This window comes from Ochotona curzoniae, unplaced genomic scaffold, assembly GCF_017591425.1.
Source record: "Ochotona curzoniae isolate NIBS_2020 unplaced genomic scaffold, NIBS_Ocur_1.0 contig_2754, whole genome shotgun sequence".
NCBI classification, from domain to species: Eukaryota; Metazoa; Chordata; class Mammalia; order Lagomorpha; family Ochotonidae; genus Ochotona; species Ochotona curzoniae.
Genome location: NW_024465582.1, coordinates 7,509,642 through 7,531,374, shown reverse-complemented (window position 1 = coordinate 7,531,374; position 21,733 = coordinate 7,509,642). Strand labels below are relative to the sequence as shown.

The window sequence follows — 21,733 nt, the reverse complement described above, 5'->3', positions numbered from 1 at the left end:
CCTGGCTCAGCCCTGGCTGCTGTGGACATTTGGGGAAAGAACTGATGAATGGAAGAGCTCTCTGTCTCTGTCTGCCTTTTTAATAGTTAACTTTTACAAATCACGTATCAGTCAGATGCTCTTTCCAAAGCTGTGTCTTTCTTAGTTTTATATTATATGATTAATTAGAATGTAGACGCTTAAAAGCACATAAAATTGTCCAAAGGTGAAAAACGCTCAAGACTGATTACCCTAAATATGTCTGTAGAAATTGTGTAAGTAATTTTTTTTACATGTCTCTTTTCCCTGGCTTTCCGTTGGATGTTGCTGAAAGTGTTTCATAATAGAGATGGAATGGCTGACAGAAAGAGCGGTTCTCTCTCCTCCAGCTTTTCCTTTTACCTTTCCTATATCCCTGGTTGGCGTGTTCATGAATTCTCCGAAGAGGTTCTCTTTCATTCCACAGGAAAGGGAAAGCAGACAGGTGGAAGGCTCTTCCCTGGAGTAAAGTAACAATGTAGTTTTCAGGAGTACAGGGACTACAGAATAGCAGGTGCGGGGGCTGGTGTTTCTGCACAGTGAGCTAAGCCGCCTGTGACTGCCACATCTATCACAGTCCCTAAGATCGAGTCCCACTCCTGCTGCAGATGCTCCTTCCTTCTCACGGCCCAAGTCCTTGATGCCATCCCCGTGGGAGACCTGCTGGAGTCTCTGGCACTGGCCTCACCCTTATCTAGCCTTGTGCTGTGTGTGGGCAGCTGGGGAGTAAACCGGCCTGTGCAAGATTCTTTCTGTGTCTCTGTCACTCTGCCTTTCAAAGAAGTAAAAATGAATAAACATTTTTTAAAAAGAACAGGTGCAGAACCAGCAATATGCGTTGTTACCGTGGATTACAGATCACATGATTTGGCTGTGTGGTGGGTAACTGTTTTATTAGCAGAAGAATTTCAGTATTTCAAATTTGCTATCTATAGAGGGATTTTTTTTTAAAGAAATACAATTCCACTGAAAGCCACTCCAATGAGCTTAAGTGGATTTTTTAAAATGATTTGTTTATTTTTGTTTGAAAGAGATTTACAGAGAAAAGAAGAAACAGAGAAAGATCTTCCCTCTACTGCTTCTCCACCCAACTGGCAACAACTGCTTGAGCTGAGCCCATCCAGGGGGCTCTTCCGGGTCTCACATGGGTGCTGGTGCCCAAGGACCTGGGTCATCCTCTGCTACTGTCCCAGGCCGTAAGCAAAGAGCTGGACCAGAAGTAGAACAGCTGGCACCCCGATAAGATGCTTGTAGATGAAGAATTAGGTTAGCCTGTTGAGCCACTCTGCCAGCCATCCCTCCTTTTTTGTTTTGTTTTAAATTTGAGAGACAGAGTTACAGAGAGATCTTCCATGTGCTGGTTCACTTCCCAAATGACTGCAATAACAGACAGTGGGCCAGGCCAATTAAAGGAGCCAAAGGCTTTCTCCAGTCTCCTTCATGGGTACAGAGGCCTAAGTACCTGACCCTTCCTCCACTGCTTTCCCAGGTACATTAGCCAAGAATTGTACTGGAAATGGAGCAACCAGGACTTGAACTAGTGCCCCTGTAGATTGGTGACACTGCAGCGGCAATTTAACATGCTACGCCACAACTGCCAGCCCAAGAGGGGGAATGTTTAAATAACTTGAGGAAGTAGATGCACGCAAAACCTAGAGAATGAGCCGTGGTGTGTCTGTGATTTGCCTTCAGACCCAGATCCCAGTGTGTGTGCTGTGGACCATCGGCCCCGGCTGGGGAATGCTGGCAGCTTCACCAGGCTGACCGAGGCTCCTCAAGCTGCTTGCTGCGCGCGCGTGCACACACACACGGCTGGGTTTGTGAGTGTCTTGCTTTGTCCTGATGCCAGGAGAACTGCCTGAACGCGGATGTGGTGGAGCAGATCTACAAGCGCAACCCCATCCTGCGCTACACCCAGCACCCGCTGCACTCCCCACTGCTGCCCCTGCCCTACGGGGACATCAACCTCAACTGTGAGTCCACGCCCCGACCCGCACTCCCAGCTCCCAGGCCTGGCTGCCGTCTGCACCGTACACTCAGTAGCTGTCGCAGAGCAGGATGGGTTTGAACTTGGGCTCTTTCTTGTCCCAAATGGAGTTAAAGCTCACCTGTACTCAGGTTTCCTCTTGCAGGGGGATTTCAGAGTTAGGTTATGATAAAGGGAAAGTTTGAAGTGGGAGGCAGAAAAGCCAGCATTCCGCCTGAACTTCAGCACACACGAAGTCTTCACTGCACAGGTGCTGTCCAGTGTACAAGGGCTAATATGGACGTGGCCAACTAGAGGATGTGACAAGAGCAGCAGACAGTCTGTGTCTGGCATGCAGGGCGTCTGGGACACACAGCCCTTCGTTACAGGCTAGCCCTGGGGTCGGTAAGCTGCCCATTTGGAGGCAGATGCAAGTGCCCTGGGCACTTCACGGCGACAGAGGCCGGACTGTGTGATGGACAGCAGGTTAAATGTATTGAAGGCGCTTTCCGTGTAAGATGTTTCCGATTCAGTAAGGAGTTTATTGGGATTTAACCCTATCATAAAGGGAAACCTGTTCCACAGAACTAGATCCTAAATATGTGCATTCCAAGTAAAGAAAGTATTGGGCAACAAGCATACTTTAACATTTAGATATGAAGTTCACTTCCCTGAACAGAGTTCAGCTCCCTCTGTTTTGGCAGCATCAATTACCTGCTTTGCTCTCAGCTGTTCTGAGCCCCTCTTTGTAACTGGTCCACTCTGTTGCTTTTCCTAGTACTCAAAGACAAAGGTTATACCACCCTTCAGGATGAAGCCATCAAGATATTCAATTCCCTGCAGCAGCTGGAGTCCATGTCTGACCCCATCCCCATCATCCAGGGCATCCTGCAGACTGGGCACGACCTCCGCCCGCTGCGTGATGAGCTGTACTGCCAGCTCATCAAGCAGACCACCAAGGTGCCACACCCCGGCAGCATGGGCAACCTGTACAGCTGGCAGATCCTGACCTGCCTCAGCTGCACCTTCCTGCCCAGTCGTGGCATTCTCAAGTACCTCAAGTTCCATCTGAAGAGGTGAGCGTGTGGCAGGCGGGCTGAGCTGGGCAGAGCTGCCCACATGGCCAGTGCTGCGAGTCCCCTGTGAGATCCAGGCCGCCCGAGCTGGGCAGAGCCGCCCACAGGGCTGGTACTATGGGTCCCAAGTGAGATCCGGGTGGGCCGAGCTGGGCAGAGCTGCCCACATGGCCAGTGCTACGAGTCCCCTGTGAGATCCGGGTGGGCAGAGCTGGGCAGAGCTGTCCACATGGCCGGCGCTGCAGGTCCCCCGTGAGATCCAAGCACCTGGGTGGGTCTCTCGGCCCAGCCTGCAAGGCACAGGCTTCCTTCCTATCCCTCCTTCAGCCGCTCAGGCTGTTACAGGAACCACATCACTGTAGGTGGAAGTGTCCTGATGTGTGGGACATTGGCTACCTTAAATTACCACTTTTCATTATGAACAGAAGAAAGACCCAAATTGGATAGTTGTTGAGAATCAAACAGGTGGAAATAATCTAAGATTTTGTTTCATATTTTGGGTTTTGTTTATTTTTTAAATTTTATTGCTCAGCAGATTCACAATGTGACGTTATGGGGTATATTTAAAAATAAAAATGCTTATGTTCGCAAAGCTGATTAACCTAGCTATCGTCCCCACGTATGTGACAAGAGCAGCTGAAAGCTACTTCTGCTTTGGCTGGCTCAGGATAGATGCGATTCCTTGAAGCAGTGAGCTCGGCGGGGTGGGGGCTTCTCCATCTTGATCTGCTGCCCCCAGCCCCACCACCCACAGCCAGCCAGCCAGCCTCTAGCTAGCAATTGACAGTCCCTGTTTGTCTCCTAGGATACGGGAACAGTTTCCAGGAACCGAGATGGAAAAATATGCCCTCTTCATTTACGAATCTCTGAAGAAAACCAAATGCAGAGAGTTTGTGCCTTCCCGGGATGAGATCGAAGCGCTGATCCACAGGCAGGAAATGACGTCCACGGTGTACTGCCACGGAGGAGGCTCCTGCAAGATCACCATCAACTCCCACACCACGGCCGGGGAGGTGAGCGTGTAACTGCTGGTGTGTGCTGGACAGGGAGACTGTACATAGCAGCTGGGCTGTCGTGCACAGCTGCTCAGCAAGCAGGTTAAAAAGGGGAACCCACAGCCAACCGCACGGAGATGAGTGCGGAGTTAAACTCATGCCGAAAAACCTGAGACAGTAATTGAGCCTCTGAGCATCTGGTGGCGATGGCAGACCCAGCTCAGCGGGACCCACTGTGATGGGGAGCAGGGTGTCACAGCACACGGGTCTATCTAAAATACTGGGTTAGGGAAACGTATTTCCTTCTGGAAATGTAAACTTGGTATTATGAAACCAGTTGGCTCCAAGGATAGTGTAATAAAACCCCACAATGCTTTTCGTGGGCAAGAAATGCTGTTGAAATCACCTGTTTCTTGGCGCGCGTGACTGTATCTGAGAACTGCTGGGATTTAAGCTTGTCCTGCAGAAGAGACTCTATGATGGGGCGAAAGGGAGATGCCCTCCCTAGTGAACCAGGTTCACTTCCCAGGCTGACAGTGGCCAGGCCCGTCCTCTGCTGTGACACTGGACAGTGTGCCCTAAGTAGGGATGCCCGGTAGGTTCACTAGGACTAGTCCCATCTGTAGTATGGGTGTGCAAGAAGTCAGTCCAGCATCTGTCCTGTAGTCAATAGAGTGTTACCCTGTGGTCTTTTGATAAAGAAGAGGTGCAGTCGATTTTTAAGGAGCAAGGGCCAGGGAGCACCTCTGAACCTCCGGGGTAACCTCCAAGGTGGTTTTAGGGGGCTGCCTGGACCCCCGACTGGCACCGACAGCTCCCTCCAGGTTGGGGTGAAGGCATGGAGGGCCCAGCCCATGGAGCTGAAAGCCTCACGTGTGTCCTGCAGGTAGTGGAGAAGCTGATCCGAGGCCTGGCCATGGAGGACAGCAGGAACATGTTCGCCCTGTTCGAGTACAACGGCCACGTCGACAAAGCCATTGAGAGCCGAACCATCGTGGCGGATGTTTTAGCCAAGTTTGAGAAGTAAGTTCCATCTCCTGGAACTGCCAGAAGGGGGCATAAAGAAAGGGCTCGGCCTTCGCCTGCCCCATCTCGGTGCCTTGCTGTCTGCTTTGCCTGCTGGGGGTGTGCTGGGTGTTTTCTGTCTGCTCACTGCTGTGTGTCTCCATGCCTAGAGAAGGCTCTGATCTGAAACGTCATGGAACTCATTTGGGGCCTTTTGGCCACTCTCAGGGCCCTGTTGTGCCCAGGATCTTAGGGTTCTCAGATTCTCGGGCTTTCGTTTGTCATTGGCTTTGAAATCAGGCCGATGGGCTCAAGCCAGCTCGTACACTTAGAAAGTGGCCTTAGGGCTGTTTGATGTGCCACGCCGTGTTCCGGGCCAGCACAGCGTGTGCAGTGTAAGCACGGCCCCGACGAGAACACTCATACCCATTTTTGCTAAGGCTTGTAAGCTGTGAGAATCTGGGCAAAGGAAGTGAAGAGCTAGCTTTAGCTTCTTCCTGCGGATTCTGCGTGATGCTTAGCTGAGACCCTCAGGAAACAGTAGTTAGCCCAGATCTCGCTCAAGGCTGCTTCTTGGTTTTCTTTCTTTCTTTCTAATTTAAATTTTATTTTTTATATCATTTATATAGTTCAGGGGATGGCTTGTTGGTTTTCTCAAGGTGACACTGGGTAGAAGAAGCTTGCTTCCCAGCTCTGTTTAAATGAAAGTGCTGAGCAAGTCCTCGCTCCCGTGGTGGGTCGCCCTCGGATTTCTGCCTTCTGAGTTTCTGTGACTTTTTTAGGCTTGCTGCCACGGCAGACACAGGGGACCTGCCCTGGAAATTCTACTTCAAGCTGTACTGCTTTCTGGACACAGACAGTGTGCCAAAGGACAGCGTGGAGTTTGCATTTATGTTTGAACAGGTAAGAGGAAAGCGCAGGGACATTCCTTTCTGGGCGAGGGCGGGGCGGCCGCACGCACTCACCTGCCCTGCTCGTCCCCAGCCAGCCTGGGGGCAGTGCGTGCGTGTCTTCCTGGCGCAGCTGAGGCCAGATGCCCAATGGAGCTGTGCGTGTTCATGTGAATGTCTGTGCCAGCAACATTTCTCCTTACAAGAGAAAAGGAGAGATACCATAAGGTGTAAAACACGTGGCATGACTTCAGTGGGATCCGTGCAGGGGAGAAATTTAGATTTAGAGAAGTGGGGAGGGGTGACGGTGGGCTGGTCAGGAAAAGCAGCGTTGAAACGAGGTCCTGATGGAGTTCAGCAAGTCGTGCAGCGTCCTGGGGCACGGCAGCACCTTGACCGTGAGGCTGTTGCCCACCTCGTTTCAGGCCCATGAAGCGGTCATCCACGGCCACCATCCTGCCCCGGAGGAGAGCCTGCAGGTCCTGGCTGCCTTGCGGCTGCAGTACCTACAGGGAGATTACTCGCTGCATACGGCCATCCCAGCCCTGGAGGAAGTGTATTCGCTACAGAGACTGAAGGCCCGCATCAGCCAGTCCACCAAGAGCTTCACGCCGCAGTGTGAGCGGCTGGAGAAGAGACGGACGAGCTTCCTGGAGGGCACGCTGAGGCGAAGCTTCCGGACGGGGTCCGTGGGGAAGCAGAAGGCCGAGGAGGAGCAGATGCTGGACATGTGGGTGAAGGAAGAAGTCTGCTCTGTTCGTGCCAGCATCCTGGACAAGTGGAAGAAATTTCAGGGAATGAGCCAGGAGCAGGCCATGGCCAAGTACATGGCCTTGATCAAGGAATGGCCTGGCTACGGGTCCACACTCTTCGATGTGGAGGTAAGAAGGAGCTATTGCATGCTGTGGGCAGATGGGGGGCCGCCGCCTCAGGGTGACGGAGGAGGGGACAGGTGACCCCTGGCCATCTGGAAGGAGAGCGAGATGGGACAGTTGGCTCTTTGGATGTCTCCCACCACTCCTAGGTTTTTCCTCCTCTTTGCAGAAAATGCTTATGTAGAATAGAAAGTAAGACACAATTGAGATGTGTATTTGTTATTAACTTTATTCTTTCTCATGGAGGTTATACAATCTACATTTTAAATTTAAAAAAAGTCAAAGATATACACAACTTAGGAACTTTGGCTATATTTTTGTTAGATTTTTGTTGGAACCATCTCTTGGAGGGTAATAATTTCAACTTCGTAATTAGAAGTTGGCCATTATCATCAACCCAGCATTCATTTGGTTCTGTCTTCCTGATGTGGACATTGGAGGGGAGGCCTGCTAACAGTCCACAGGAGAATTTGGCAAAGTGTGGGCATGGTGGCCAGGCACTGCCCCTTCTTGTATGTCAGTGCACTTTAAAGAGAACACAGCCAGGTTCGCTTCTTTACGTATTTTCTTTGGCTGCTTTTGTGAACAAGTGGCAGGGTTGATTGAGATGACCTGCCAAGTCTGAAATGTTTTACTCTCTGGCCCTGCCAGAAGAGTTGGGCAGCCCCTGTTCTAGAGATGCTTTTGTTTTTCTTAGGAGCACAGTAGGTCTGCACATTGCCTGATGAGTTCAAATGGAAGCTCTGTGAAAGTCTACAGATTCAGTCCAGGAGCCCTTTAGGCTTTCTGTGAGATGCTACTTGGGAGTGGGTTGCTGAGGTTCCGTTTGTTGCCTCGCATCAGCCAGTCAGACATTTGCACCATGCACCTGCTCTTTGCAGCCTGCCTAACTTTCCTCTCCCCGGACTTGTTATCCCTCATGCGTGGGTTGCTCTTGTCTCCCATTGCTGTATGATTAAACTGCACAAACCCCACCTCCACTGTGCATACAGAACCGTGCTCTCCTTGCAAAAAGGAACAAAAACTGCTCAGCACAGAGCGACAGGGCCTTTTCCTCTGGGAAGCCAGGCTTTGTGCTGGAGGAAGCACCATCCCAGACAGAACTGGAGGCAGATCTAGACCACTGGGCCTGCCTGGGCTGCTTGGAGGATTGGGAGGTCCGTGTCAAGTTCCTCAGCCAGCAGACATCGTCAGGTTGCTCAAGATACAAAAAGAAATGAGAGTGACAGCTAGGTGTTGGACCGTACCAATCCAATCTCCCCAAATGCGCAAGGTGGTTCAAGCAGCCGAGAACCCACCAGGATAGCTAAGGGGCACCGTTGCTCGGATGCCAGTCGCTTGAGTGGACTTGCTCACTGAGTGCACTCACTGTCCCGTGCTGAGGGCCGTAGGCCTGTGCATGCTTTGTGATCGGCCTCTAATACTATCTCACCCACCAGTGCAAGGAAGGCGGCTTCCCCCAGGAGCTCTGGCTGGGTGTGAGCGCCGAGGCCGTCTCCGTCTATAAGCGTGGGGAGGGGAGGCCGCTGGAGGTCTTCCAGTACGAGCACATCCTGTCCTTTGGAGCACCGCTGGCCAACACATACAAGATCGTGGTGGACGACAGGGAGCTGCTCTTTGAAACCAGTGAGGTAAGAGGCAAGAACCAAAACAGCTTGGTCTCAGCAAGGTACAGGATAGCCCTTCCCGGGATGCCTCTGGCCAGAGCATCTTATTCGAGTATTTCTCTCTAATGTCTGTGAAGAAAAGAGTGTGGTGGTCCCTCCCCAGCTGCTCCACGTGTGACACTCCATTCCTTGCACAATCTGCACAGAGCAATGGGCTCCATAGACTCCGGAGCTTCGCCAGGGAGGAGGGGAAGAGGCAAAGGCTGTGGCTGGCAGTGAGGGAAGCCTGCAGCCAGCGAACCACGGCAGGTTGGCTGGTTCTGATGCTGTACACGAAGCGGAGGGAGCTGAGAGGCCTGCTGCGCCGGACACAGCTGATCAGGGTTGCAGAGCCGAACACACAGCCTAGAAAGCTAGGAGCTGTCTGCTGCCAGGCTTCAAAACTGTGATAATCCAAGAAGCCATGGAGGCTTCCAGAGAGCAGCTGTGAGGGTGTGAACAGCACTGAATGGTGTGCTACCCCCAGGCACCTGCTGCTAGGAGCGGGGAGGCTGGGAGGAACCAGGTGGTGTGATCAGCCAGCGATGCGGTGCCAGGGTTGAGCCAAGGAGGCTACATGGCTTGGTTCAGTCCGGCAGACACCAGAAGCCTGCTGTGGGATCTCCCAGTGTGGGTGATGGCAGGACAGTGAGGGGGATCACAGTGATGAGTTGGGATACATTTAGCAGCAATCTAGCCTGCTTTGAGGCATGTAGGCCCAGAGCACAGGAGGGAGCCTGGACGTCGAGAGCAGGTCCTGGCTCATGGAGCAGAAGCACCAATGTCTTGGGAGCCCATCCTGGCAGTCCTGGTAAAAGCACTGTATGGCATCCGGTTGACGGACTGAAGGATGCGATCTGAGGCTGGGGCCGTGAGCTCCACGCCTGAACATTTCCCCTCAGTGGACATCATCAGTCCTCTCCTGATGCCTCCAGTGTCTACAATCTGACCCTGACCATCAGGTCAGTTCTGTGGTGGTGCACACTGGGAAAGCATCAGCTCCCTGGACACTTGGCTAGGAAGAATTGAAAGCAGCTGAACTCTCAGCTTCCTGCAAAGCTTGAGGCATAGATTAGCATTGAACACCCCAGGTGGCTTGGGCAGGAAGGGTGGGCAGGGAAGACCTAGTGACCGGGCAGGGTTCCTGAGCCAGCAGAGGCTCCTGACCGTGTGTGGTTCCACTTCCTGGCAGGTGGTGGACGTGGCCAAGCTCATGAAAGCCTACATCAGCATGATCGTGAAGAAGCGCTACAGCACCACACGCTCCACGAGCAGCCGGGGCAGCTCCAGGTGAGGGTGGCAGTGAACCCACACGCCTGCAACCCCGACGTGCCGCCCTCAGGCCCCGAGCAGAGCTGCCTGGCCCTCCTGGAAGCCCCGGCTCTGAGGGAGGAGTCTCCCAGGGTCCTGTCACCCTGCCCGCTTCCGTGGCTGTGTATAAGCTGTCCACACCTTAACAGTCTGCACAATTTCCAAAGCTTTACTACTTGTAGATGACACATGCCTTAAACAAGAGCAAGGAGCGTTCTCAAGCTGCGGCCAAAGCAGCCAGAAGTGCCTTAACTTGTGGAACCAACCGGACCGACCTTAACTGTGCTACTGAAGGGAAAGGCTCCCCTGCCTGCTTCCCAGGGACTCACAGAGCTGGGGGGTGGGGGGGACCGTGTACCCATCACTTGTGCACTAACCTCCCAGCCTGACGGCCCTGACTTGGAGAGAAGGTGAGGAGGGGTGGGGAGGGGCCGAGAGGCCAGGGGCGTGGGTGTTGTAGCTAGAGAGCTGCTGGCAGCCTTCCTCGTGGACCTGTAGTAACCTTGTCCTGTTGCATCTTTTCAGTGCATGCGCTTGCGTGTGCATGCGTGTGTTCATAAACACAACACTCGATCAATGTTTCACGAGCATTAAAAGCGAAGGGGAAAGAGGATGTGCAATGGCACAAACGCTCGGCGTGTCTGTTTTAACGGTCGAGAGTCCGTCCTCAATCGTAGCTGACGAGGTGGTTTTTATCAACAAACCGGAACCCGGATTTCCCTGTCTTTGCTGTTGTCTCACAAAACGTGTTTCGATCCAGTTTTGCTCTCCGTGTAGCCCAGCCTGCAGTCTGTGGCTGCTGCGTCCCACACGGGCCGGCCGGCTGGCTCCCAGAGACCTGAAGCCCTCACGCCGCCGACTCCAGGGCTGTGTGCACACTGATATGAAGTCACGTAGGAGTCGTGGGTTTTTTTTTTTTTTAAGATTTAAGTTAAAAAAAGCATTTCTTTGAGGGTTAACTTCCATCACTCTGGGTGGATTACCATAGAGCCATGGTGAATGGGGGAGCAGAGAGTATGTTCCTGAAAGGGGTGACATGAGCGAATCTTCCACAGACCCTGAGACTAAATGCTGAGGCTCTAATCAAACACACCAAGGCTTTATCCCGTATGACCAGAAGGCAAAGAAGCTGGTCTCGGCCGTTTATTTTTCTATGGAAAAGTTTTAAAGGCTTGGGCCAACTAATCTACCAACCAACAGAAAAATACATCTGCCTTATCCCTTGTGGGAGACCATGCAAAACTGTTGTTCGTTGGCTCACAGCAAATCTGGCAATAAAAGATCTTAGCTTACACAATGTGTGTTGCTTGTGTCCGAGGCAACTGGTCAACTGCTGGGGGGAGGAGCGGGGTTCTTGTGAGTTTTTGGTTCTAAGCGTGTACCTGTTGTGCGGTCATCCCCTGGTGCCCACAGAGATCAGTCCCAGGATGGCCCGGAGACGCGCCAGAAGTCACCGATGCTTGAGCAGTTAGATAAAATGGCCTGGGGTTTGCCTCCAGCAAGTGAGGTCGTCTCTTATACAGTGTAATCCGACTGTCAGTGCTGTGTGCACGGTGGCCAGGCTGCACTGCTGGGCCACAGCTAGGCCAGCTGGAGGAGTGGGTCTTTGCTTCTGTGTGACAGCTGGATGGCAGGTCCAAGATCGGGTGTCGGTCTGGCCCCGGTGTGAACATCTGGAGAGTGAGCCAGGAGACGAAGGGTCTCTCTCTGGCTCTGTTTCTTTCTGACTCTCTGTCTTTCAACTCAGAAAGCCAAAAGTGGAAAAGATGGCCTCAGCACAGGCTTTGTTACTCCAGCCGTGTTTTACTTCTTTTGGAAGAGAATATATACAGAACTTAAACCTTTTTTTTTTTTGTTCAGAAAGCAGAGGTAGGAAGACTCCTCTCAATCAGAGCCCCCGGTCACCCATTTTCTCTTTGCAGAAGCAGCTTTTTTTTTTTTTTTTTGCCACTTTGTGAAGGCTTCTGGAAATATTTTAGCCAGTCTAAACATATACTGATGTATATTTTCCCTGTCCCAGTTCCTTTAAAGAAAAAAGCATACACTGTTAGATACCTTGCTTTGGCACCCGAAATGGGATTTGAGCTGACACCCCAGGCTCGAGCCTGGGAGGGGCCTTACTCTTCTCCATAATTTTATAGTAACCCAAGCTACTCTCGGGGGGAGAAAAATAGGTCACCTAGTTTCTCCCTGAAAAATAGTCCAAAAATCTAAGAAGGCAAGCAGTTGTGTTTAGTGTTAAGGCTTCTTGTTCAGGTGGCATTGCCCGTTCGAGCCGAAAGCGCCCGCACGAAGCTCTGCAGCAGGTGCTCCAGCTCCTGGCTGAATCTGCTACCTGCCTGCATCCCATATCAGCTGGAACACACAAATGAAGAAAGCGAATGAGGCGGATGAGCTGTTCGCTGCCGTACTCACCCAAGGCTTCTCGGTTCAATTCGGACAGGTCGATTTTGCCCAGTTGTGGACTGTCTCCTGTTTAGAGCTGCCGATGAGATGGCTCTGCTCTGTCCCGGGTGATTCTCATCCCTCATTTAACCAGCCTTGCCTAGTGTACAAGGCATTTGGCAAAATCTCAGAGTTTAAGGGGTCAAACAAGAGCTCCTGGTGCTTGGATTTGCAGCTGACACATTGTTCATTCTGCCACATACTGTTACACTGTTGACCTAAAGAAGCCTAGAACCAGATGCTGCCCCAGAGCTGGGCTTAGGGTTCTGTTGGGCATTGCTTTACAAGTCACTCAACCTGGCTGGAGAATTGTGGCCATATTTCTCATCAGCCACACTGGCTGAAAACCACAACCCAATTTCCAAAGTAAAATACATCTCCTCTTGACAAGGACAAAGTTCCCCTGCCTATTCGTAGAGAGCTTGTGCTTGACGCGGGTCTGTGTATTCCTGCGGCTCCTGTGACCTGGTAGAGTCATGAATTTTTTAGAAGGGAATTTGCCGCTTTTCCTCTAGGGCATGCCCTCTCCCAAGCACCGTGCAGGTGAGAAGCACCATGGCCGCGCATTGCTGCCTGCCCTTAGGAGATCCTTTCCTTCCCCGGATGCTGTACAGGTGACTCATGTCATTCAGACCTTGTCTTGAGCAGCACCTGCGGAAAGGCGCCCCCTCAGCCCCAGATATGAGCCAGCTGGAATTCATCAGTCATCATGCCTACCATGAAGAACCATGCCTGTTTGCTGCAAGTTGTCCCTGGTTAGAATGTAAACTCTGGGACAGCGGCAATATTATGACTTTGACCTAGTGAACTGAACGTTTGTCTGAACTTACAAGTCTTAACATTTCTGAATTAAAGTAAAAAAAAAAAAAATGTAGCTTTGGACTTAGGGCCATCTCAGCCGAAATTGCCTAGAGAACAGAGCCCAAGTGAGAGGTTCATGGCACATGTTTCAGAAAACGTAGTTTGGGGCCCCAGGAAGCCAGTGCATGGCCGTGCTGGCCTGGCTGTGACAGGGGCCGTGACTGCCAGTGTGCCTGAGAAAGCATAGAAGATGGCCCGGGAACGTGCACCCTGCCTCTGTAGGAGACACGGAGTTCCAGGCTTCTGGCTCCTGCTTGGCCGGGCCCCAGCCATTGTGGCTGGAGTGTGAACGGATACAGGAAGATGTCTTGCTCTCCCCTTCCCTTTCCCACCCCGCCCCTGCCTCCTTCTATTGTTCTACCTTTCAAGTACATACTTTTAAAAGCCACTGAACAAACCACAGCATGCCCTTTGATAAACTGACAGTGGTCCCTACACCCAAGCCTTCCACATCCTGTGCCCCAGACAGATGTTACCTTCTGACAAGAGAGACTGCAGGTTTGCTCAGGTTGAGAGATGAGATTCTGAATGAATCTGTAGCATCTGAAACGTCCCGACAAACAGGAGACAGGACATCAGCGCAGGAGGAGCTGTAAACCTGAGGCAGGAGGGCGAGTGATCCATCAAAGGGACCCCAGGCCAAGGAGCACCAGCTGCCCTGAAGCTGGAGCCAGCAGCCCTGACAGAGCTGGAGCCAGCCTGCTGGCTCGTTGACCTTAGACCCCTGTCACTCACACTGGACTTTGGACTAGGAGCTGTCAGAAAATCCACTTCTGTAGCTGAAACCCAGAGCTGCGGTGCTTAGCTGTTGCAGCAGCAGTGGGAAATGCTGGTGTTGGGTAGCATTTCTGCTACATCAGTGGCAACAGCCGGAAGCTCAGGCACGCAGCGGGGCAGTCTCGGGGTGCAGCTTGCAGGCTGCTCTGGGTGCTAGTCCGCCATCTGACACTGAGCAGGTTCCCGTGGCTGAGAGTGGGGGATGCTGAGCCGAAGAAACCCAAGGCATGCAGTGTGCTGCAGCCACAGCCGTGTGTATGAGGAAACTCAGGGAGAAAATGTGTATGTGTTGGCCGCATGAACACCATCGTTCATTATCCACATATTTCTTTGACTTCTGACGGGCTGTGTCCCGACACACTGCAAAAAGTCAACACTGCACTGGCTGCGTCGGACCTGCCTCGCCTCCTGGCTGAGCAGTACAGCGCCCTGCAGTGGGGGTGCTTCCTAGCTGGGGAAAAGATGCAAATTAAAAGTCCCAGTGCAGTTTCTACCAAGATTGCATCATTCTAAAGACAAAACCAAGGCTTGGCGGTCAAGACGCTGATTCGAGTTGGGACGCCTTTGTCTCATGTCAAGTGCCTGTGTTCAGTGCTCAGCTCTGGCTGAATCGATGGTTTTAAATAAATGCCTTCCTAGATATAGGAATCCTGCCTGCTTCTCTGGTGAGCCCTATCTTGTACTTGAGCAGCTGAATATTGCTGGAGAAACACATCCAAGCTGACTCTGAGGTAAGTTCATGACCACAGCCCTAGAGGCTTGCAGTTCCTCACGCCCATTCCTAGCGAGTCAGTCTCTCCTAGTATTCCACTTTAGCCGCTAGACCTACTGCCAGGCCCAAAACTTTTTTTTTTCAAGATTTAATTTATTTTTATTTCAAAGTCAGATATACAGAGAGGAGGAGAGACAGAGACGATGAGCTTCCATCCGATGATTCACTCCCCAAGTGACCGCAACGGCCCGCGCTGTGCTGATCTGAAGCCAGGAGCTAGGAATTTCCTCCAGGTCTCCCACACGGGTGCAGGGTCCCAAGGCTTTGGGCCGTCCTTGACTGCTTTCCCAGGCCACAAGCAGGGAGCTGGATGGGAAGCAGGGCTGCTGGGATTAGAACTCACGCCCGTATGGGATCCCAGCGTGTTCAAGGTGAAGACTTTAGCCGTTAGGCCACCACGCCGGGCCCCCAAAACATTTTTTAAACAGATGTCAGAGTGGGGTTAAGGGAGCTCCGTTTGCTGCTTTACTCCCTGAGTACTCTAAGGGCTCTGGCTCAGGGCTGGGCTCAGGGCTGGGCTCAGGGCTGGGCTCAGGGCTGGGGCCCGGGGCTGGGCTCAGGGCTGGGGCTCAGGGCTGGGGCTCGGGGCTGGGGCTCGGGGCTGGGGCCCGGGGCTGGGGCCCGGGGCTGGGCTCAGGGCTGGGGCTCAGGGCTGGGGCTCGGGGCTGGGGCTCGGAAGTGGGAACTCAATCCAGGTCTCCCACAGGATGCAGGACTCAGCTGTCTTCAGAAGAAGATGCTTGAGTTTGTCTCCCACATCCCTGTGCCGCTCAGGCAGCGGCCTTGAACCCTCCCCGGCCTTCACATTGTGCCCTCAGCGAGTGCTGCGGGCTCCAGCTCCCAGCAGGGCACAGCCTAAGCGTTTCTCACCACCGCCACCACTGCCCTTGGCTCAGTGACGATTGCCATACCCCCACCTGATCTCACCTCATGCTGCCTTCTCAGAAGCCAGAACAATCTTTTACAGATGAGAATTGGGTCAAGTCATTTCTGCAGAAAATCTTTGAATACTTTCTCATCATTTAGATTGAAACCAAAGCTCTGTGACTCCATCTGAATATCCTGGCCTGATCTTCCACTCTTCCGTGCAAACCTCGCTTCCTGCCACTGCCCCGCACCCTGCCCTGGCCCATTCTGTTCTCCTTGTTCTTCCATTTTTCCTTGAGCACCCGAAGCAGCTTTGGTGAACTCACTGCTCACTTTGTCTGGTGTGGTCCCTGTCTCCTTTCTTATAAACTTCAGAGGAATATTTTTTTATCAAGTATTTTGTAAACGCAAGCTTTTTACTAGCTCTAGAAACCTTTTCGAGGAGGAAGAAATTGAACCCAGTGTCGTAGCCTAATGGCTAAATCCTCACCTTGCATGTGCCAGGATCCCATATGGGCGCCGGTTCGTGTCCCAGCGGCCCCACTTCCCATCCAGCTCCCTGTTTGTGGCCTGGGAAAGCAGTTGAGGATGGCCTTAGGACCCTGCACCTGCATTGGAGATCTGGAAGAAGCTCCTGGCTCTTGGCTTCGGATTGGCTCAGTTACAGCTGTCGCAGCCACTTGGGGAATTAACCAGTGGATGGAGGATCTCCCTGTCTCTCCTCTCTGTAAATCTGACTTTCCAATAAAATAAATCTTTTTTTTTTAAGTAAGCTTTCATTAAAAAAAGAAAGAGGGAAGCCCACCTTATTATTAAAATATATATATATATATTTAATGATGTTTACATGGCTGACTGGGGTGGAGAGATCAAAAGTTGCATGGGGTGACACCATTGTTTCCAATTTTTTTCTTCTTCCCAAGTCTGGGGGAGATGGGCATGGGGTGGGACGAGAGGCCATGCCCAGCCTCCCAGCACCCAGTGCCCAGGATGGGGAGGAGCCGCCCAGGGTCCCCAAGGTGGCGCGTGTTCCAGGGGTCCTGCTTAGGTGATTTCAGCGGTTTTGAAATGCTGTTGATCTCGCTGATCCAAGGTTAAGGGGGGAAAATGTAAATATTAAGACTTTGAGCAAACCAGATAACCCTTTGTAACGTGACTCGCATCCACCTAGCTGAGGACCTTAAAAGCAAAGACAGGGATTCTATCTCCAGACTGCCTTGGAATCAAGGCTGTGATGTCAACTTCTGCTGCATTGCCAACCTGCCAGCTACCCTAGAGTGTGGACCTGCTCACAGCCACGGCTGAATGAATCAGTTCCTTAAAATAACCCTCAGTCTCTCTGTCTCCCTCGCTCTCTGTGGCAACATTCATGCATGCAGGCACAGCTTATTGCCTCTGTGTCTCTGAAGAACCCTATGCAAGAGTTGCCTTTGACAAGGCCTGTTCCGCTCTCCAGGCATTTGTTCAGCTACTTCGCCCTGCTGTTGATGTCTGCCAGTTGTCTCCTATCCCCACTTTCCTGTGTCTCTTCTTCCCCTTATCTTGGTTAGCTGGTCAGTACCTGCCATTGGGGCTGCGGTAACACGTTAACTATTCTCCTGGCTTCATCTTCTAAACCACCTGATGCCCCGTCACCAAGTTATCTTCCTAAGAAAACCATCTGCTCCTGGTCCTGCCCTCCCGCGTCGCCAGCATGTCTGTGTCACGTGGCTAATGTTCCCGGTTGTCTGGAAAGCTTCTGGCTCACTGCTCACACCCCCGCTACCCCAGGGGGCTTGGCCATAGACCTTTTCAGGAGCACCATGTGATATGTTAATTTGTCGTATTTTTCTCTATTTTCCCAAGGACAAGGGAGACAGCGGCTCCTATAGCTTGTTCATAATTAGATCTCCAAAGCTGGTGTTTCGAACAACTCATAATAACCACTGAAAAACCAATGTTTGTTAACATTTTATCAATTAGAATTTGTAACACTGAAAGCAGAGGCTGTACTGTTCCTCTTGCTGTCACTCATAAGATCTCGTATGTAGCTGAGGCTCGATGTAAGATGCTTGGACCGACGAAACAACCCTCAGTTCTCAGGAGAAAATAAAGCATGTTTACTTTGAGTTGCTGCCAGATATGGCAGCTATTGCCGGACTCCCTGCTGAATGGTGTCATCGTGATCTAAAACCCAGCAAGGTGGAGAGGAGTCCTTGTCCCCGAGGGCAGCGATCTAGAAGGGAAAGAGGAGGAAATGATAGGAACTATCTGACAATCCTCTGAAAAACAGGCTTTTTTTTGTTCAAACCCACAGGAAGGTTGAAAGAACAGCACAATGAGCGCCCGGATCCCCTTCATATACATTCAGCAGCAGCTGGCCGCACCTATTTCCTCTTCCTCTCTCGTTCTCCACATACAGACACACGTGCACACCTACACACACGCACTTGGCTTGCTGAAAGGAGGCTGCCATCATGGTATACGACCCCAAGTGCTGCAAAGGCACTGTCCTCTGCCACCATGTCCCATTGTCACACCTACATTAGTTAAACCCGTATGAACTAAACAAGGTTATCTATCATGCAGTCTGAAGCAGAATTTCCCCAATTACCTTGCAGAGTGTCCTGGGGGGCTAGTTGTAGCCCCAAACCCAGTCATGTCTCACACATCTGATCTGGCTGTATCAGCTCTCGAGTCTCCTCCGACTCTGTTCTTGTCAACTCCCTGGAAACCCAAGCCAGTGGGCTTTTAGAATGTTCCACCCCATGCATTCCGCTGTTTTGCCAGGATTTGACTCAGGTCTAATGTTTTCCATCAGTTTTCTTTCTTTAAAAAAAGTTCTGTAGGCCATTTTGTATATATATATTTTTAAGATTTATTTATTTCTATTGGAAAGTCAGATATGCAGAGAGGAGGAGAGACAGAGAGGAAGATCCTCCCCAAGTGAGTACAACAGCCGGTGCTGCACCAACCCGAAGCCAGGATCCAGGCACTTCTCCCAGGTCTCCCACATGGGTGCAGAGTCCCAAGGCTTTGGGCCGTCCTCGACTGCTTTCCCAGGCCACAGGCAGGGAGCTGGAACGGAAGGGGACAGCTGGACATGAAGCAGTGCCCATATTGAATCCCAGTGCATGCAACGTGAGGACGTTAGCTGCTGAGCCATTGTGCTGGGCCTGAGTGATAGGCTTGAAGAGGTTCAAAGGACAGGGAAAGGTTTTGCAGCATGAACACAAGCATGGGAATGAATTTTCTTGAGTGTGTGGACAGAGGGAAAACCAGTATGTCTGTAGTTAAGTGTTCAGATTAACAAATGTTGAGAAATACAGCACTGAAAAACAGATTGACCAAAGGAATGAAGGCTTTGGAAGACAGCTCCTGGTTACTTAGGGCTGGCTGCTTACAGGAGTGCACGGAGTGGGTGTTTGTTATGCTTTGATTGCCTCCACCAATAGTCCTGTTACAACCTAATCATCCTGATGATTGCAGAGCGGACTTGGGCTAATCTGACTGGTATCTGGAGGCGGGGCCTTTGGAGGGGTAATTACGGTAAGTGAAGCCACTGGGGACCCAAGCCCAGTGGGACTGTGGCGTCATGGGATGATGAGAAGAAAGGCAGGCATTTGCTTAGAGATCAGGACAACAATCAGGATGCCTTCCGTATCCCACACCCAGAGTCCGAGACCCAAGTCTCAGTTCCTAATCCCAGCCTCTTGCTAATGTGGACCTGCACCTGTTGAGAGATCTGGAAGAAGCTACTGGCTCCTGGCTTCGGATCAGCTCAGTTACAGCTATTGTGGCCACTTGGGGAGTGAGTCAGTGAAAGGAAGATGTTTCTCCCTCTCTTTGTGTAAATCTGACTTTCCAATAAAAATAAAATAAATCTTAAAAAAAAAGGAAGAGAGAAACGAAAATCTTTCATCTTTTTTTTGCTTGAATGACATATATATATATGTGTGTGTATATATTTATATATATATATATTTTTTTTTTTTTGAAAGAGCTGGGCCAGCGCTACAGCACTGTGGGTTAAACCACTGCCTGTCATGCAGGTATCCCGTGTGAGTTTGAGTCCAGACTGATCAACTCTATATCCAGTTCCCTAATAATGTGCCTGGGATGCAGGGGAAGATGGCTCAGTGCTTGGAGCCCTGCCACTCACGGGGGACATCTTGATGATGTTTCGGGATCCTGGTTCTGCCTTGGCCCTAGCCGTCACAGCCATTTGGGGAAGTTAACCGATGCAGGAAGCCCTTTCTCTCTGTAACTTTCAAATAAGCAAATAAATCTTGAAAAAAAAAAAAATCAGAGAGACAGAGACATATGGGGGTAGGGGGAGAGAGAGAGAATCTTTTATCTCCTGGTTCACTCCCCCAGATACCCACAGCCAGAACTGGGCCGGGCTGGGCCGGGCTGGGCCGGGCTGGGCCGGGCTGGGCCGGGCTGCAGTCCGGAGACTGCAGACACTCAATCAGACTGACTTATTTGCATGTTAGCAGGAAGCTGGCTGGGCAGCAAACGTGGGACACCAACCCAGGCACTCTGCTAGACAGATACCAGGCCTTGCAAGCACTGTCTGAACCACTGTACCCTCTGCCAGCCCTGAGCTAGCTGCCTGCCTGCCTGTCTTCCTAAAGGTCTATTCACCTTCACTGGAAAGTCAGATGTTCAGAGGAAAAACAGAGAAAGATATTCCAGCCACTGGTTCTCATTGCAAGCGGCTGCAATGGTCGGAGCTGCGCCCATCTGAAGCCAGCAGCCAGGAGTTTCTTCAGGGTCTTCCAGGCAAGTGCTCTGGGTCACCCTCTGTTTTCCCAGGCCACAAGCAGGGAGCTGGAAGGGAAGTAGAGCAGCTGGGACATGAATCAGTGCCATATGGGATCCCGGTGCATACAAGGTGAGGACTTTAGCCACTAGGCTATCACACCGGGCCCAAGCTGTGCTATTTACAAAACTGTCCAATTGGGTGGCTATAATCACACTTGCACTTTGGGGTCTCCTTTCCTCAGTCTGTACAGTCAGACTGTCTAGCCCTTCGGTGTTAACCACTGTCGCCAGCATGGAACGATGCATGATTTAGAAGAGAATCTTAAAAGACCCACAGAAACTTTGGTCGCCAGCTTGTTACAGCCCCTTTTGGCGTGATCATGCTGAAGTCTGAGTGCCGTAGATCACTCAAGCATCACAAAGGTAATGAGATGCAGAAGGCAACACCGGGCAGCACTCCTCTGTGTCTGCCGGGTCTGCACCTGCCACGCAGCTTGTCAAGTACGGCTGACAAGCCAGAGGTGCGATAGACAGATGAGAGCAATTAGCTGAGCCTTTTATGCAGAAACAGTTTGCTGTAGAATTTTCTCCATAGTGATTACAAGTGACAGAAAGGGAAGCTGCACGATGCCTTGCTGTGTGGAGGGAGAATCATCGTTAGAGACAGATTAACAAGTGTTGCCAACCCCACACAGTGACTGGGGCTTAGCTTTTGTGTCCTGGCTGCCAACAGCTTTCAGTTTCAAGGCTCCCACCCAACAAGGCGTCTGCATTCAAGAGAGCAGGACGAATGTGAAGAACGGGGGTGCCCGGCTCCCCGTCTCCTCTGCCTACCCTCTGTATGCAGGTGGTGGCACAGCACGAGTGGCAGCTTTCAAGTTACTGCAACTCTTGAGTAGTACTGAGTGCCGTATCAAGGCCGAGGTACACAGTAAAGCTGTATTTCTCACTTTAAAAGTATATGTATTTGAAAGGCAGTGAGAGGGACGGAGAGAGAGATATTTTACCCACTGGTTCACTTCCCAAATGGCCACAAAATGGGGCTGGGCCACGTGGAAGCCAGGAGCCAGGAGCTTCCCAGGGTTTCCCACATGGGCGCAGGGGTCCAAGGCTTTGGGCCCACAGGCTCTGCTCTCCCAGGCCACATTCAGGGAGCTGGATCAGAGCTGGAGCAGCCTGCAAAACCACCAGTGCCCGGGGGGATGCTGGCATCACAGAACCGCTCACCTGCCACTCCTTGGCAAGCGCCCCTAGGCTCCTTTGCAAGGGCTCCGAGGGAGGGCCCCACTCGGGAAAAGCATCTTTTGTGAGGGTTACAAAACTTGAAATGCTTCCATGTGGCTTTTTCACATCCTCACAGGCTGCCTCCCTGCCTCCCGTGAGGTAGTCAGATACTCCAAAAGGCAAGCTGGAGTTGCCAGGCAGTGCGCACTGCTTGCATGTCAAACTCCAAGGCTGCAGCAAGCAGCGCCCCCCCCCCCCC

At 51.7% G+C, this 21,733-nt stretch overlaps 1 protein-coding gene across 1 annotated transcript in view; it reads left to right on the top strand.

Annotated features, from left to right (window-relative positions):
• MYO10 (myosin X) overlaps nucleotides 1-9,935 on the top strand; it is a 181,843-nt gene extending 171,908 nt beyond the window's left edge. Inside the window, exons 34-41 of the mRNA XM_040977322.1 lie at nucleotides 1,868-1,991; nucleotides 2,763-3,060; nucleotides 3,866-4,073; nucleotides 4,942-5,078; nucleotides 5,843-5,963; nucleotides 6,376-6,831; nucleotides 8,265-8,456; nucleotides 9,664-9,935. Of these exons, the coding sequence (XP_040833256.1) occupies nucleotides 1,868-1,991; nucleotides 2,763-3,060; nucleotides 3,866-4,073; nucleotides 4,942-5,078; nucleotides 5,843-5,963; nucleotides 6,376-6,831; nucleotides 8,265-8,456; nucleotides 9,664-9,765 (1,638 nt within the window). The 3' untranslated portion in view covers nucleotides 9,766-9,935. The remainder of the gene's footprint in view (nucleotides 1-1,867; nucleotides 1,992-2,762; nucleotides 3,061-3,865; nucleotides 4,074-4,941; nucleotides 5,079-5,842; nucleotides 5,964-6,375; nucleotides 6,832-8,264; nucleotides 8,457-9,663) is intronic.
• The last annotated feature ends 11,798 nt before the right edge of the window (nucleotides 9,936-21,733 follow it).